This window comes from Rissa tridactyla, unplaced genomic scaffold, assembly GCF_028500815.1.
Source record: "Rissa tridactyla isolate bRisTri1 unplaced genomic scaffold, bRisTri1.patW.cur.20221130 scaffold_653, whole genome shotgun sequence".
NCBI classification, from domain to species: Eukaryota; Metazoa; Chordata; class Aves; order Charadriiformes; family Laridae; genus Rissa; species Rissa tridactyla.
In genome coordinates this window covers 18,555-35,104 of record NW_026529866.1, presented here as the reverse complement: position 1 = coordinate 35,104, position 16,550 = coordinate 18,555, and the positions used below count along the sequence as shown (strand labels likewise).

The following is a 16,550-nucleotide window of genomic DNA, read 5'->3' as shown; positions in this document are numbered from 1 at the left end:
AGAATGTGCAGAATGTGGTTCAGCCCCATAGCGGGGGCACAGACGGGGGGTTCAGCCCCATAGCGGGGGCACAGACGGGGGGTTGCAGCCCCATAGGTGGGACAGAATGGAGTTCAGCCCCATAGGGGGGGCACAGAATGGGGTTCAGCCCCATAGCGGGGGGCATCAGGCGGGGGGGGGGCGGTGCAGCCCCCGAGGTGGGTCGCAGCCCCCCCGCCCCACGGCCGTGCCCCCCGTGCGCAGACGGCAGCCTGGTGGAGCCGCGCATGGCCGCCAGCTTCGTGCCCGAGCACAAGGCGCCCATGGTGCTCTTTCCTCGACCGCGTCTATGGGGTGGAGAGACCCAGGAGTTCCTGCTCCACGTCCTGGAGGTCGGGTTCCTGCCCGACATGCGGGCGGCCGCCTCCCTCGACACGGTGAGACCCCCCACACCCCCAGGCCGTGGGGCAGGGGTTGGGGGGGGGGGCCCCCCATAGACACGTACGGGATGGGGGCCGGGGTCCCTCGAACTCCTCCCTGCCCCACGGGATGGGGCTGGGGTTCCCCGAAACCTGCCCTATGGGGTGGGGCTGGGGGCTCCTTGAACCTCCTCTGCCCCATAGAATGGGTCTGGGATCTCCTTGAACCTTCTCTGCCCCATAGAATGGGTCTGGGATCTCCCTTGAACCTTCCTCTGCCCCATAGAATGGGTCTGGGATCTCCTTGAACCTCCTCTGCCCCATAGGATGGGTCCAGGGGGTCTCCTTAAACCTCCTCTGCCCCCATAGGATGGGTCCAGGGGGTCTCCTTAAACCTTCTCTGCCCCATAGGATGGGTCCGGGGGGTCTCCTTAAACCTTCTCTGCCCCATAGGATGGGGTCCGGGGGGTCTCCTTAAACCTTCTCTGCCCCATAGAATGGGTCCGGGGGGTCTCCTTGAACCTCCTGTGCCCCATAGGATGGGTCCAGGGGGTCTCCTCTTAAACCTTCTCTGCCCCACAGGATGGGGCTGGGGGTCCCCCAAACCTGCCCCACGGGATGGATTTTGGGGTCTCAAACCTGCCCCACAGGATGGGTCTGGTGCCCCCCAAGCCCTCCCCATGGGCTCCCCGTCGGACCCCCCCACAACCTGCCCCATGGGATGGATTTTGGGGTCCCAAACCTGCCCTATAGGATGGGTCTGGTGCCCCCCCAAACCTGCCCCACGGGATGGGGTCTGGTGCCCCCCCAAGCCCCCCCCCATGGGCTCCCCCGTCGGACCCCCCCACAACCTGCCCCCATGGGATGGATTTTGGGGTCCCAAACCTGCCCCATAGGATGGGTCTGGTGCCCCCCCAAGCCCCTCCCCATGGGCTCCCCCGTCGGACCCCCCCACAACCTGCCCCATGGGATGGATTTTGGGGTCCCAAACCTGCCCTATAGGATGGGTCTGGGTGCCCCCCAAGCCCTCCCCATGGGCTCCCCGTCGGACCCCCCCCACAACCTGCCCCATGGGATGGATTTTGGGGTCCCAAACCTGCCCCATAGGATGGGTCTGGTGCCCCCCCAAGCCCGCCCCACAGGCTCCTCATCGACCCCCGTCCCCCCGTCCCCCCGGGGCTGCCTCTCGCCTCTTCCCCACCGCCCTCCCCTTTTGGGCCGGGTCCCCCGCCCCACGGCGGATGGTGGTGGCGGCGGCGGATCCTGACCCCCCAACCCCCCCCACGCTTCCCCGCCCCCCAACCAAGGCCACCTTCAGCACGACGGAGATGGCGCTGGCGCTGAACCGCTACCTGTGCCTGGCCGTGCTGCCCCTCGTCACCAAGTGCGCCCCCCTCTTCGCCGGCACCGCACCGCCAGCACCGCGCCATCATGGTGGACCCATGCTCCACACACCGTCTACCGCCTCTCCCGCGGCCGCTCCCTCACCAAGGCCCAGCGCGACGTCATCGAGGAGTGTCTCATGGCCCTCTGCCGGTGCGACCCCCGACCCATAACCCCCACATACCCCCCACAGCCCCCCAAACCTGCCCCACAACCATCCGTAGCCCCCAAACCCCCATTGAGAGTCAACGACGTCATTGACGGCATTGAGGAACGTCTCATGGCCTTCTGTCTGTGTGACCCCCCAAACACCCCCAAACCCCCCCATAACCCCTCTGTGCCCCCCACAGCCCCCCAAACCCCCCCACAAACCCCCCACAGCCCCCCAAACCCCCACAGCCCCCCAAAACCCACCCCACAACCCCTCCGTAGCCCCAAACCCCCATTGAGAGTCAACAACGTCATTGACGGCATTGAGGAGCGTCTCATGGCCTTCTGTCTGTGTGACCCCCAAACCCCCCCAAACCCCCCCATAACCCCTCTGTGCCCCCCCACAGCCCCCCAACCCCCCCCACAAAACCCCCCCACAGCCCCCCAAACCCCCACAGCCCCCAAAAACCTGCCCCACAACCCCTCCGTAGCCCCAAACCCCCATTGAGAGTCAACAACGTCATTGACAGCATTGAGGAGCATCTTATGGCCCTCTGTCGGTGTGACCCCCAAACCCCCCCATAACCCCTCTGTGCCCCCCACAGCCCCCCAACCCCCCCACATACCCCCCACAGCCCCCCAAAACCCGCCCCACCAACCATCCGTAGCCCCCAAACCCCCGTTGAGAGTCGACGACGGCATTGACGGCGTTGAGGAACTTCTCATGGCCTTCTGTCGGTGTGACCCCCAAAACCCGCCTCGAGCCCCCCCATAACCCCCACAAACCCCCCACAGCCCCCCAAATCCCCCCACAAACCCCCCACAGCCCCCCAGAACCCCTCTGTGCCCCCCAAAACCCTCCCCACAACCATCCGTAGCCCCCACAAACCCCCGTTGAGAGTCGACGACGGCATTGACGGCATTGAGGAACTTCTCATGGCCCTCTGTCGGTGTGACCCCCAAAACCCGCCTCGAGCCCCCCCATAACCCCTCTGTGCCCCCCACAGCCCCCCAAACCCCCCCCAAACCCCCCACAGCCCCCCAAACCCCCACAGCCCCCCAAAACCTGCCCCACAAACCCCTCCGTAGCCCCAAACCCCATTGAGAGTCAACAACGTCATTGACGGCATTGAGGAGCATCTTATGGCCCTCTGTCGGTGTGACCCCCCAAACCCCCCCATAACCCCTCTGTGCCCCCCACAGCCCCCCAACCCCCCCACATACCCCCCACAGCCCCCCAAACCCACCCCACAACCATCCGTAGCCCCCAAACCCCCGTTGAGAGTCGACGACGGCATTGACGGCATTGAGGAACTTCTCATGGCCCTCTGTCGGTGTGACCCCCAAAACCCGCCTCGAGCCACCCCCATAACCCCCACAAACCCCCCACAGCCCCCCAAACCCCCCCACAAACCCCCCACAGCCCCCCAAACCCCCACAGCCCCCCAAAACCCTCCCCACAACCCCTCCGTAGCCCCAAACCCCCATTGAGAAGTCAACAACGTCATTGACGGCATTGAGGAGCGTCTCATGGCCTTCTGTCTGTGTGACCCCCCAAACTCCCCCATAACCCCCTCTGTGCCCCCCACAGCCCCCCAACCCCCCCACATACCCCCCCACAGCCCCCCAAAACCCGCCCCACAACCCCTCCGTAGCCCCCAAACCCCCGTTGAGAGTCGACGACGTCATTGACGGCGTTGAGGAACTTCTCATGGCCCTCTGTCAGTGTGACCCCCAAAACCCGCCTCGAGGCCCCCCAACCCCCACAAATGCCCCACAGCCCCACAAACCCCCCCACAAACCCCCCCCACAGCCCCCCAAACCCCCACAGCCCCCCAAAACCCGCCCCACAACCCCTCCGTAGCCCCAAACCCCCGTTGAGAGTCAACAACGTCATTGACAGCATTGAGGAGCATCTTATGGCCCTCTGTCGGTGTGACCCCCAAACTCCCCCAATAACCCCTCTGTGCCCCCCACAGCCCCCAACCCCCCCCACATACCCCCCACAGCCCCCCAAACCCGCCCCACAACCATCCGTAGCCCCCAAACCCCCGTTGAGAGTCGACGACGGCATTGACGGCATTGAGGAACTTCTCATGGCCCTCTGTCGGTGTGACCCCCAAAACCTGCCTCGAGCCCCCCCCATAACCCCCACAAACCCCCCACAGCCCCCCACAAACCCCCCCACAAACCCCCCCACAGCCCCCCAAACCCCCACAGCCCCCCAAAACCTGCCCAACAAGCCCCCCGGTAGTCCCAAACCCCCATTGAGAGTCAACAACGTCATTGACGGCATTGAGGAGCATCTTATGGCCCTCTGTCCGGTGTGACCCCCAAACCCCCCCATAACCCCTCTGTGCCCCCCCACAGCCCCCCAACCCCCCCACATACCCCCCACAGCCCCCCAAAACCCGCCCCACAACCATCCGTAGCCCCAAACCCCCGTTGAGAGTCGACGACGGCATTGACGGCGTTGAGGAACTTCTCATGGCCTTCTGTCTGTGTGACCCCCAAACCCCCCCAAACCCCCCCATAACCCCTCTGTGCCCCCCCACAGCCCCCCAAACCCCCCACATACCCCCACACAGCCCCCCAAAACCCGCCCCACAACCCCTCCGTAGCCCCAAAACCCCCATTGAGAGTCAACAACGTCATTGACGGCATTGAGGAGCACCTTATGGCCCTCTGTCGGTGTGACCCCCAAACCCCCCCATAACCCCTCTGTGCCCCCCACAGCCCCCCAACCCCCCCACATACCCCCCACAGCCCCCCCAAAACCCGCCCCACAACCATCCGTAGCCCCCCAAACCCCCGTTGAGAGTCGACGACGGCATTGACGGCGTTGAGGAACTTCTCATGGCCCTCTGTCGGTGTGACCCCCAAAACCCGCCTCGAGCCCCCCCCATAACCCCCACAAACCCCCCCACAGCCCCCCAAACCCCCCACACGCCCCCCAAACCCCCACAGCCCCCCCAAAACCCGCCCCCACAACCCCTCCGTAGCCCCAAACCCCCGTTGAGAGTCAACAACGTCATTGACGGCATTGAGGAGCGTCTCATGGCCTTCTGTCTGTGTGACCCCCAAACTCCCCCCATAACCCCCTCTGTGCCCCCCCACAGCCCCCCAACCCCCCCCACATACCCCCCACAGCCCCCCAAACCCGCCCCACAACCATCCGTAGCCCCCAAACCCCCGTTGAGAGTCGACGACGGCATTGACGGCGTTGAGGAACTTCTCATGGCCCTCTGTCAGTGTGACCCCCCAAAACCCGCCTCGAGCCCCCCCATAACCCCCCCCAAACCCCCCCACAGCCCCCCCAAAACCTGCCCCACAACCCCTCCGTAGCCCCAAACCCCCATTGAGAGTCAACAACGTCATTGACGGCATTGAGGAGCATCTTATGGCCCTCTGTCGGTGTGACCCCCAAACCCCCCCATAACCCCTCTGTGCCCCCCACAGCCCCCCAACCCCCCCACATACCCCCCACCCAAACCCCCACAGCCCCCCAAAACCCGCCCCACAACCCCTCCGTAGCCCCAAACCCCCGTTGAGAGTCGACGACGGCATTGACGGCGTTGAGGAACGTCTCATGGCCCTCTGTCGGTGTGACCCCCAAAACCCGCCTCGAGCCCCCCCATAACCCCCACAAACCCCCCACAGCCCCCCAAACCCCCACAGCCCCCCAAACCCGCCCCACAACCCCTCCGTAGCCCCCAAACCCCCCATTGAGAGTCAACGACGTCATCGAGGGGGCGTCTCACGGCCCCTCTGCCGGTGCGACCCCAAACCCCCACCGCCCCCCCCCAAATCCCCCCCCCTCCCCCTTCCATCCACCCCCCCACCCCCCCCAAAAAAAAGCCCCCGACATCCCCCCCCGAAACCCCTGCATCCCCCCTACTGCCCCCCCCCCGGCATCCCCCCCGTGTCCCCCCTCTCCTCCGCCCCCCGCCGTAGCCCCCCAACCCCTCCGTGCTCCCCCCGTATCTCCTCCACGACCTCCTCTACTCACCCCCCCCCGGCCGCCCCACACCGCGTGTGTCCCCCCCCCGGCCCCCCTCTACCCCCTCTCTCTCTCTCCCTGTGTCCCCCCCCCAGGTACATCCGTCCCTCCATGCTGCAGCACCTCCTGCGCCGCCTGGTCTTCGACGTCCCCATCCTCAACGAGTTCGCCAAGATGCCCCTCAAGGTGGGGCAGGGGGCGACGCGTGACGGCGGGGGGGGGGACGGGGACGCGGTGGGGGTGGTCCTGACCCTTCCCCGTGTCCCTCCGTCCGTCCGTGTCCCCCCCCCCCCCCCCCAGCTGCTGACCAACCACTACGAGCGGTGCTGGAAGTACTACTGCCTGCCCAGCGGGTGGCCCAACCAGGGCGTCAGCTCGGAGGAGGAGCTGCACCTCACCCGCAAGCTCTTCTGGGGCATCTTCGAGTCCCTGGCCCACAAGGTTGGGGGGCGGCGGGGGGGGGCGGGGACAGGCGGGGACGGGGGGGGCGGTGGGGACGTGGGGCTAGAGATGGGGACGTTGGAATGGGGATGGACATAGGGAAGGGGGATGGTGGGGACGTGGGGATGGGGATGGTGAGGACGTGGGGATGGGGATGGGGACGTTGGAACGGGGATGGACATAGGGAAGGGGATGGTGGGGATGGGGATGGTGGGGACGTGGGGCTAGAGATGGGGACGTTGGAATGGGGATGGACATAGGGAAGGGGATGATGGGGATGGTGGGGACGTGGGGATGGGGATGGTGGGGACGTGGGGATGGGGGATGGTGAGGATGGGGGGTGGTGGGGGACATGGGGATGGGGATGGTGGGGACGTGGGGATGGGGATGGTGAGGATGGGGGGTGGTGGGGACACGGGGATGGGGATGGTGGGGACGTGGGGATGGGGATGGTGAGGACATGGGGATGGGGATGGGGACGTTGGAATGGGGATGGACATAGGGAAGGGGATGGTGGGGATGGGGATGGTGGGGATGGGGGTGGTGGGGACGTGGGGATGGGGGATGGTGGGGATGGGGGTGGTGGGGACGTGGGGATGGGGATGGTGGGGACATTGGGATGGCGATGATGAGGACATTGGGATGAGTATGGGGGGGGATGGGGATGGTGGGACAGGGATGTGGGGATGGGGATGGTGGGGACGTTGGGATGGGGATGGTGAGGACGTGGGGATGGGGGGTGGTGGGGACGTGGGGATGGGGATGGGGACGTGGGGATGGGGATGGGGACGTTGGGATGGGGATGGACATAAGGAAGGGGATGATGGGGATGGGGGTGGTGGGGACGTGGGGATGGGGATGGTGAGGACGTGGGGATGGGGATGGTGGGGACGTGGGGACGTGGGGAGGGAGATGGACATAGGGAAGGGGATGATGGGGCTGGTGGGGATGTGGGGGATGTGGGGATGGGGATGGTGAGGACGTGGGGATGGGGATGGTGGGGACGTTGGGATGGCGATGATGAGGACGTTGGGATGAGGATGGTGGGGATGGGGCTGGTGAGGACGTGGGGATGGGGATGGTGGGGACGTGGGGATGGGGATGGACATAGGGAAGGGGATGATGGGGATGGTGGGGACGTGGGGATGGGGATGGTGGGGACATTGGGATGGGGATGGTGGGGATGGGGATGGTGGGGACGGGGATGGTGGGGACGTGGGGATGGTGGGGATGGGGATGGTGGGGACGTGGGGATGGGGATGGTGGGGACGTCGGGATGGGGATGGTGGGGGGATGGGGGATGGTGAGGACGTGGGGATGGGGATGGTGGGGACGTGGGGATGGTGAGGACGTGGGGATGGGGATGGTGGGGATGGGGATGGTGAGGACGTGGGGATGGGGATGGTGGGGACGTCGGGATGGGGATGGTGGGGATGGGGATGGTGAGGACGTGGGGATTGGGGGATGGTGGGGAGGTGGGGGACGGCCAGCGGGTGGCTCTGGGGGGTCAGCCCCCTGGCGCCCCCCCCGCCCAGCGCTTCGACGCGGAGCTCTACAAGCTGGCCATGCCCTGCCTCTGCGCCATCGCCGGCGCCCTGCCCCCCGACTACGTGGACGCCAGCTACTCCTCCAAGACGGAGAAGAAGGCTTCCGTCGACGCCGAGGGCAACTTCGACCCCAAACCCGTCGAGACCCTCAAGTAAGGTCCATCCCCCCGACCACCGCCGTGGCCCCCGCCCTGGCTCCGCCCCATCCTGACCCCCGCCCTGTGTCCCCCCCCCCCCGGCAGCGTCATCATCCCCGAGAAGTTGGACGGCTTCATCAACAAGTACGCGGAGTACACCCACGAGAAGTGGGCTTTCGACAAGGTGGGGACCAACCCCCCCACCCCACCCCACCCCACTCAGGACCTCCGTGGGGTCCCTGCAGCCCCAGACCCCCGGGGTCCTCCCCAGCCCCCGTGCGCCAGCCCCCCCAAGGACCCCTCTTTGTCCCCTCCGTGAACGACCCCACTCGGGGCCACCACCCCAAGCTCTTCCCTGCTCCTCTGACCACCCTGGATCCACGCCCCACCCCGGCCCCGCCCTTGCCGTGTCACCACCCCCCCCCCCCCCCGGCCACGTCCCAGCGCCCCCCCGTGACGTTCCCATTCCTCGGCAGATCCAGAACAACTGGTCCTTCGGGGAGACGGTGGACGAAGAAGCCAAGACCCACCCCATGCTGCGACCCTACAAGACCTTCTCGGAGAAGGTGCCGTGTCCGTGTCCCCCTGCTGGGACCCCCCAAACCCCAGCTGGGACCCCCCCAAACCCCAGCTGGGACCCCCCAACCTTGCCCAGATCCCTCAACCCCCATCCGTCCTCCTCAACCTCATCGAGATCCTCCAACCCCCATCCATCCTCAACCTCATCGAGATCCTCCAACTCTGTCCATCCTCAACCTCATCGAGATCCTCCAACCCCATCCATCCTCCTCAAACCTCATCGAGATCCTCCAACCCCATCCATCCTCCCTCAACCTCATCGAGATCCTCCAACCCCATCCATCCTCCTCAACCTCATCGAGATCCTCCAACCCCATCCATCCTCCTCAACCTCATTGAGATCTTCCAACCCCATCCATCCTCAACCTCACCGAGATCCTCCAACCCCATCCATCCTCAACCTCATTGAGATCCTCCAACCCCGTCCATCCTCAACCTCATTGAGATCCTCCAACCCCATCCATCCTCCCTCAACCTCATTGAGATCCTCCAACCCCGTCCATCCCTCAACCTCATTGAGATCCTCCAACCCCATCCATCCTCCTCAACCTCATTGAGATCCTCCAACCCCGTCCATCCTCAACCTCATTGAGATTCTCCGACCCCATCCATCCTCCTCAACCTCATTGAGATCCTCCAACCCCGTCCATCCTCAACCTCATCGAGATCCTCCAACCCCATCCATCCTCCTCAACCTCATTGAGATCCTCCAACCCCATCCATCCTCAACCTCATCGAGATCCTCCAACCCCATCCATCCTCCTCAACCTCATTGAGATCCTCCAACCCCGTCCATGCTCAACCTCATTGAGATCCTCCAACCCCGTCCATCCTCAACCTCATCGAGATCCTCCAACCCCGTCCATCCTCAACCTCATCTAGCCCCTCCCCCAACCCCCCATTTGACTTCCTGGCTCAGTCCACCCCTCCCAGCCCCATCTTGCCCCCCTGACCCTCCTTGGCCTCCCAGCTGAGGGGCCATGCTGGGGTGCACCCCCGTGAGCCCTACATCTGCCCCCCAGGACAAAGAGATCTACCGGTGGCCCATCAAGGAGTCCCTGAAGGCCATGCTGGCCTGGGAGTGGATGGTGGAGAAGGCCCGCGAGGGCGAGGAGGACAAGGTGGAGAAGAAGAAGACCCGCAAGATCTCCCAGTCTGCCCAGGTGGGGCCCCGGGTGCCTGGGATCCCCCCGAGGGCCCCTGGGGGGGTCAACGACGTCCATGGGGTGGGGAAGGAGAACCCCTGCCCCCCGTCACCTGGGGGTCAACGGGCTCCGCGGGATGGGGAAGGAGAACCTCAATCACCTGGGGGTCCGTGGGGCTGGGAAGGAGCACCCCAGATCCCTGGGGGGTCCATGGGGTTGTCCCCTCCCCATGGTGCCCCTCACCTTGCCCTGTCCCCCCCCCCCCCCTCCAAGGCCACCTACGACCCCAGCCACGGCTACAGCCCCCAGCCCGTGGACCTCTCGGGGGTGACACTGTCCCGGGAGCTGCAGGTGAGTGTGTCCCCCCCCCACGTTGTGTGTCCCCCCCCTGTGTGTCCCCCCCCCCCCGTCTCAGACCCCCCCCAACCGCCGGCCGTGTCCCCCAGGCCATGGCGGAGCAGCTGGCCGAGAACTACCACAACACCTGGGGACGCAAGAAGAAGCTGGAGCTGGAGGCCAAGGGTGAGGACCGTCCCCCCCTGCCACCGCCGTGTCCCCCCCACCCCAGCCCTATGGGGCACCCCTGGGTCCCCCCGTGGGTGCTCCTCACCCCATATATCCTCCACGGGTGCTCCTGTCTCGCCGCATCTCCCATGGGTTCTCTTCTCCTCCTCCATCCCTCCATGGGTGCTCCATGTCCCCCTGCATCTCCCGGGGGTTCTCCTCACCCCATATATCCTCCATGGGTCCTCCCTTCCCCCTACATCTCCCATGGGTGCTCCTCACCCTTTATCCTCCATGGGTTCTCTTCTCCTCCTCCATCCCTCCATGGGTGCTCCATGTCCCCCTGCATCTCCCATGGGTTCTCCTCACCCCAGATATCCTCCATGGGTGCTCCATGGGTGCTCCATGTCCCCCTACGTCTCCCATGGGTTCTCCTCACCCCAGATATCCTCCATGGGTGCTCCATGGGTGCTCCATGTCCCGCTACGTCTCCCATGGGTTCTCCTCCCCCCATATATCCTCCATGGGTGCTCCATGTCCCCCTGCGTCTCCCATGGGTTCTCCTCCCCCCATATATCCTCCATGGGTGCTCCATGGGTGCTCCATGTCCCCCTGCGTCTCCCATGGGTTCTCCTCCCCCCATATATCCTCCATGGGTGCTCCATGTCCCCCTGCGTCTCCCATGGGTTCTCCTCACCCCATATATCCTCCATGGGTGCTCCATGTCCCCCTGCATCTCCCATGGGTTCTCCTCACCCTGTACATTCTCCATGGGTGCTCCATGTCCCCCTGCGTCTCCCATGGGTTCTCCTCCCCCCATATATCCTCCATGGGTGCTCTCCTCCATCCCTCCACGGGTGCTCCTGTCCCGCCGCATCTCCCCATGGGTGCCCCCCTCCCCCGACGCCACCCCTGGGCGCTGCCCCCTTCCCCCTCGCCCCCACCCGTGGGTGCTGACGGTGGGGGGGACACGCCAGGGGGGGGGCTCGCACCCCCTGCTCGTGCCCTACGACACGCTGACGGCCAAGGAGAAGGCGCGGGACCGGGAGAAGGCGCAGGAGCTCCTCAAGTTCCTGCAGCTCAACGGCTACGCCGTCACCCGGTGGGTGGGGGGGTGGGTTTGGGGTGGGTTTTCGGGGGGGGGTCCGGGACACCCAGGCATCGGGGCGGGGTGGGGGGGGGGCTGGGTGGTCTTGGGAGGGGGTTGGGAGGGGGGCTGGTGGCTTCTGGGGGGGTTTCGGGGACAGGCGGAAGGGTCTGGGTGGGCAGCGGAGTCGGGGTGGGGGAGGACTGGAGCCTCCGTTGAGTCCTGCCGGAGGTGGGGGTTGGGGGTGGGGGGCGTGGGGGGCGTGGGGGGGGCCTCCTCCCCCCCCCCTCCTGACCCCCCCTGCCGCAGGGGGCTGAAGGACATGGAGCTGGACACCTCCTCCATCGAGAAGCGCTTCGCCTACGGCTTCCTTCAGCAGCTGCTCAAGTGGATGGACATCTCCCAGGAGTTCATCGCCCACCTGGGTACGGCGCCGGGGGGCCGCCCCCCCCCCAAGGCCCCTCGGGATCCCCCCCCCCTTCCCTCCCTCGGGACCCCCCCCCCCCCCCCGGCTCCTCCTCAGACCTCCCTGCTGCCCCCTTGAACCCCCTCGGACCTCCTGAGACCAGCCTCGGACCTCCTGAAGGACCCCCTTGAACCCTTTGAGACCCCCTCGGACCTCCTGAAGGACCCCTTGGACCTCTTGAGACCCCCTTGGGCTTCTTGAAGGACCCCTTGGACCTCTTGAGGCCCCCTTGAACCCCTTGACACCCTCTTGAGACCTCCTTGGACCTCTTGAGACCCCCTTGGACCTCTTGAGGCCCCCTTGAACCCCTTGACACCCTCTTGAGACCCCCTTGAACCCCTTGACACCCTCTTGGGCTTCTTGAAGGATGCCTTTGGACCCCTTGAGACTTCCTTGGACCCCTTGAGACCCTCTTGAAGGACCCCTTGGACCTCTTGAGACCACCTTGAGCACCTTGAGACCCCCTTGGGCCTCTTGAGACCCCTTGAGACCCCCTCAGACCTCTTGAGACTTCCTTTGGACCCCTTGAGAACCCCTTGGACCTCCTGAAGGACCCCCTTGAGCCCCTTGAGACCCCCTTGAACCTCTTGAGACCCCCTTGGACCCCTTGAGACTCTCTTGAAGGACCCCTTGGACCCCTTGAGACCCTCTTGAGACCCCCTTGGGCCTCTTGAAGGACCCCTTGGACTTCTTGAGACCCCCTTGAACCCCTTGAGACCCCCTTGGACCTCTTGAGACCCCCTTGGACCCCTTGAGACCCCCTTGAGCCTCTTGAAGGACGCCTTTGGACCCCTTGAGACCCTCTTGAAGGACCCCTTGGATCTCTTGAGACCCCCTTGGACCTCTTGAAGGACCCCCTTGGCCCCCCCAAGCGCCCCCGCAATCCCCGGACACCCCCCTTAGTGCTACCCCAGACCCCTCGGGGTTCCCTGGGACCCCCCGGGTGCTTGTCCCCGTGTCCCCCCCCCCCAACCCCGATCTTCCCGCCCCCCCAGAGGCCGTGGTGAGCAGCGGGCGGGTGGAGAAGTCCCCCCACGAGCAGGAGATCAAGTTCTTCGCCAAGGTCAGAGGGACCCCGAAGTGTGGGGCAGGGAGACCCCAAAGCTGGGGGGAGGGTGGGGTGGGGGGGGGCACAGGGGGGCTTCGATACAAGCCAGGGAGACGGGCAGTGGGGGGCTTGGGGGGTCCCCGGGGGGGCGTTGGGGGTCCCCTATAGGGCGTTTGGGGTCCCCATGGGGTGCTCAGGGTCCCCTATAGGGCGTTTGGGGTCTCTATGAGGTATTTGGGGTTCCCTATAGGGTGTTTGGGGTCCCCTATAGGGTGTTTGGGGTCCCCATGGGGTGCTCAGGGTCCCCTATAGGGCGTTTGGGGTCTCTATGAGGTATTTGGGGTCCCCTATAGGGTGTTTGGGGTCCCCGTGGGGTGCTCAGGGTCCCCTATAGGGCGTTTGGGGTCTCTATGAGGTATTTGGGGTTCCCTATAGGGTGTTTGGGGTCCCCATGGGGTGCTCAGGGTCCCCTATAGGGCGTTTGGGGTCTCTGGGGGGTATTTGGGGTCCCCTATAGGGTGTTTGGGGTCCCCATGGGGTGCTCAGGGTCAGGGTCCCCTATAGGGCGTTTGGGGTGTCTGGGGGGTATTTGGGGTCCCCTATAGGGTGTTTGGGGTCCCCATGGGGTGCTCAGGGTCCCCTATAGGGCGTTTGGGGTGTCTGGGGGGTATTTGGGGTCCCCTATAGGGTGCTCGGGGTCCCCGTGGGGTGCTCAGGGTCCCGTATAGGGTGTTAGGGGTCTCTATGGGGTACTTGGGGTCCACATGGGCTGTTTGGGGTCCCCTATAGGGCAGTTGGGGTCCCCATGGGGTACTCAGGGTCCCCTATCGGGTGGTTGGGGTCTGTATGGGGTATTTGGGGTCCCCTATAGGGTGCTCAGGGTCCCCTATAGGGTGTTTGGGGTCTCTGTGGGGTATTTGGGGTCCCCTATAGGGTGTTTGGGGTCCTCATGGGGTGCTCAGGGTCCCCTATAGGGTGTTTGGGGTCTCTGTGGGGTATTTGGGGTCCCCGTGGGCTGTTTGGGGTCCCCTATAGGGCATTTGGGGTCTCTGTGGGGTATTTGGGGTTCCCTATAGGGTGTTTGGGGTCCCCATGGGGTGCTCAGGGTCCCCTATAGGGCGTTTGGGGTGTCTGTGGGGTATTTGGGTTCCCCGTGGGGTGCTCAGGGTCCCCTATAGGGTGTTTGGGGTCCTCTATAGGGCGTTTGGCGTCTCTGTGGGGTATTTGGGGTCCCCTATAGGGTGTTGGGGTCCCCGTGGGGTGCTCAGGGTCCGCTATAGGGTGTTTGGGGTCTCTGTGGGGTACTTGGGGTCCCCATGGGCTGTTTGAGGTCCCCTATAGGGTGGTTGGGGTCCCCGTGGGCTGTTTGGGGTCCCCTATAGGGCGTTTGGGGTCTCTGTGGGGTATTTGGGGTCCCCTGTAGGGTGGTTGGGGTCCCCATGGGGTGCTCAGGGTCCCCTGTAGGGTGGTTGGGGTCCCCTATAGGGTGTTTGGGGTCCCCGTGGGGTATTTGGGGTCCCCATGGGGTGCTCAGGGTCCCCTATAGGGTGCTCGGGGTCTCTGTGGGGCGGTTGGGGGTCCCCATGGGATGCAGACGGTGTGTGTGTGGGGGGGGGGTTCCTTGGGGGTCCCCTTAAAGGATCCTCGGGGTCCCCGTCGGATGCCGGGGCGGCTCCCGTGGGGCGTGGGGGGCCCTATGGGGCGTGGGGGGTCCTGTGGGGCGTCGGGGGCGCTATGGGGCGCCGAGGAGCCCATAAGCCGCCGAGCTGTTCCTTAGGGGACCCTCGGGGTGTTTCGGGGTTGGGGGGGGGGGGGGGGGGGGCGTCTCTGTGGGGTCTCTGTGGGGTGTTGGGGGTCACTTATGGGGTGCCGGGGGGGTGCCGGAGCCTTCCTTGGGGGGGGGGACACCCCCTCCTGACCCCCATCTCCCCCTAGATCCTGCTGCCCCTCATCAACCAGTACTTCCACAACCACTGTCTCTACTTCCTCTCCACCCCCGCCAAGGTGCTGGGCAGCGGGGGGCACGCGTCCAACAAGGAGAAGGAGATGATCACCAGGTGGGGGGCAGCCCCACACCCGCAGCTATGGGGCGCCCGGACCCTCCAGACCCCCAACCATGGGGCGCCCAGACCCCCTACTCAGACCCCCCAGAGCTCTGGGAATAGGGTGCTCGGACCTTCGGACCCCCAACTCTGACTCCCACGGCCCCAGCCATGGGGCGGCCGGACCCACAGACCCCCCCAGACCCACAGACCCCCCAGACCCACAGCTATGGGGCGCCCAGACCCTCCAGACCCTCCAGACCCCCAACCATGGGGCACCCAGACCCCCTACTCGGACCCCCCAGAGCTCTGGGAATAGGGTGCTCAGACCTTCGGACCCCCCCAACTCTGACTCCCACGGCCCCAGCCATGGGGCGGCCGGACCCACAGACCCCCCAGACCCACAGCTATGGGGTGTCCAGACCCCTGGAACCCCACCCAGACCCCCAGAACCGCAGCCATGGGGCTGCCAGACCCCCGGCCATTGGGTGCCCAGACCTCAGACCCCCACCCGGCCCCCCAGACCCCTGGCCATGGGGCACCTGGACACCCAGACCCCCAACCATGGGGTGTCCAGACCCCCGGACCCCCCACCTGGACCCCCAGACCCCCAACCATGGGGTGTCCAGACCCCCGGACCCCCACCCGGACCTCCAGACCCCCAACCATGGGGTGTCCAGACCCCCAGACCCCCACCCGGACCTCCAGACCCCCAACCATGGGGTGTCCAGACCCCCATCCCCTTGGGCAATGGGTGCCCAGACCTCAGACCCCCACCCGGCCCCCCAGACCCCTGGCCATGGGGCACCTGGACCCCCAGGCCCCCAACCATGGGGTGTCCAGACCCCCAGATCCCCGACCATGGGGTGTCCAGACCCCCGGACCCCCACCCGGACCTCCAGACCCCCAACCATGGGGTGTCCAGACCCCCAGACCCCCATCCAGACCCCCAGACCCCCAACCATGGGGTGTCCGGACCCCCAGACCCCCATCCAGACCCCCAGACCCCCAACCATGGGGTGTCCGGACCCCCATCCCCTTGGGCAATGGGACGCCCCATCCCACCCTGTGCTCCTTGGGGGGCGGGGGGGTGGGTCTCGGGGTGTCCCCCTGCACCCCCCGGCCGAGGGGACTCGGGCTCCACGCTGTCCCCTCGCTGGGGGTCTTGGGGACCCCCCCCCTTGACCCCCGTCCCCGTCCTCCATCAGCCTCTTCTGCAAACTGGCCGCGCTCGTCCGTCACCGCGTCTCGCTCTTCGGTAAGGGGACGCGGCCGGGGACATCCCCCCCCCCCACCCCCCCGCGGTGACAGGGGGTGACAGTGACACGGGGTGTCCCGCCGGCACCTGACGTCTGACCCCCGGCCCCCGGCCCCCCTCCCCAGGGACCGACGCGCCGGCCGTGGTCAACTGCCTGCACATCCTGGCCCCGCTCGCTGGACGCCAGGTGGGACGGTGCCACCGTGGCGGTGTCCTTGTCCCCACGGTGTCCTGGTGTCTCCATGGTCATATCCTTGTCCCCACGGTGTCCTGGTGTCACCATGGCGGTGTCCTTGTCCCCACGGTGTCCTGGTGTCTCCATGGTCATATCCTTGTCCCCACGGTGTCCTGGTGTCACCGTGGCA

The 16,550-nt window shown here is 66.0% G+C and overlaps 1 protein-coding gene across 1 annotated transcript in view; it reads left to right on the top strand.

The window, feature by feature from the left end:
• Window positions 1-222: 222 nt before the first annotated feature.
• The window catches only part of LOC128903817 (ryanodine receptor 1-like), a gene marked incomplete at its 3' end in the record, with an annotated part of 34,219 nt that continues 17,891 nt past the window's right edge, over window positions 223-16,550 (top strand). The window contains 17 exon segments of the mRNA XM_054187701.1: window positions 223-416; window positions 1,706-1,934; window positions 6,027-6,117; window positions 6,232-6,372; window positions 7,908-8,071; window positions 8,162-8,240; window positions 8,533-8,622; window positions 9,658-9,798; window positions 10,054-10,131; window positions 10,227-10,303; window positions 11,264-11,386; window positions 11,681-11,796; window positions 12,833-12,900; window positions 14,821-14,942; window positions 16,136-16,185; window positions 16,311-16,354; window positions 16,356-16,372. Of these exon segments, the coding sequence (XP_054043676.1) occupies window positions 329-416; window positions 1,706-1,934; window positions 6,027-6,117; window positions 6,232-6,372; window positions 7,908-8,071; window positions 8,162-8,240; window positions 8,533-8,622; window positions 9,658-9,798; window positions 10,054-10,131; window positions 10,227-10,303; window positions 11,264-11,386; window positions 11,681-11,796; window positions 12,833-12,900; window positions 14,821-14,942; window positions 16,136-16,185; window positions 16,311-16,354; window positions 16,356-16,372 (1,718 nt within the window).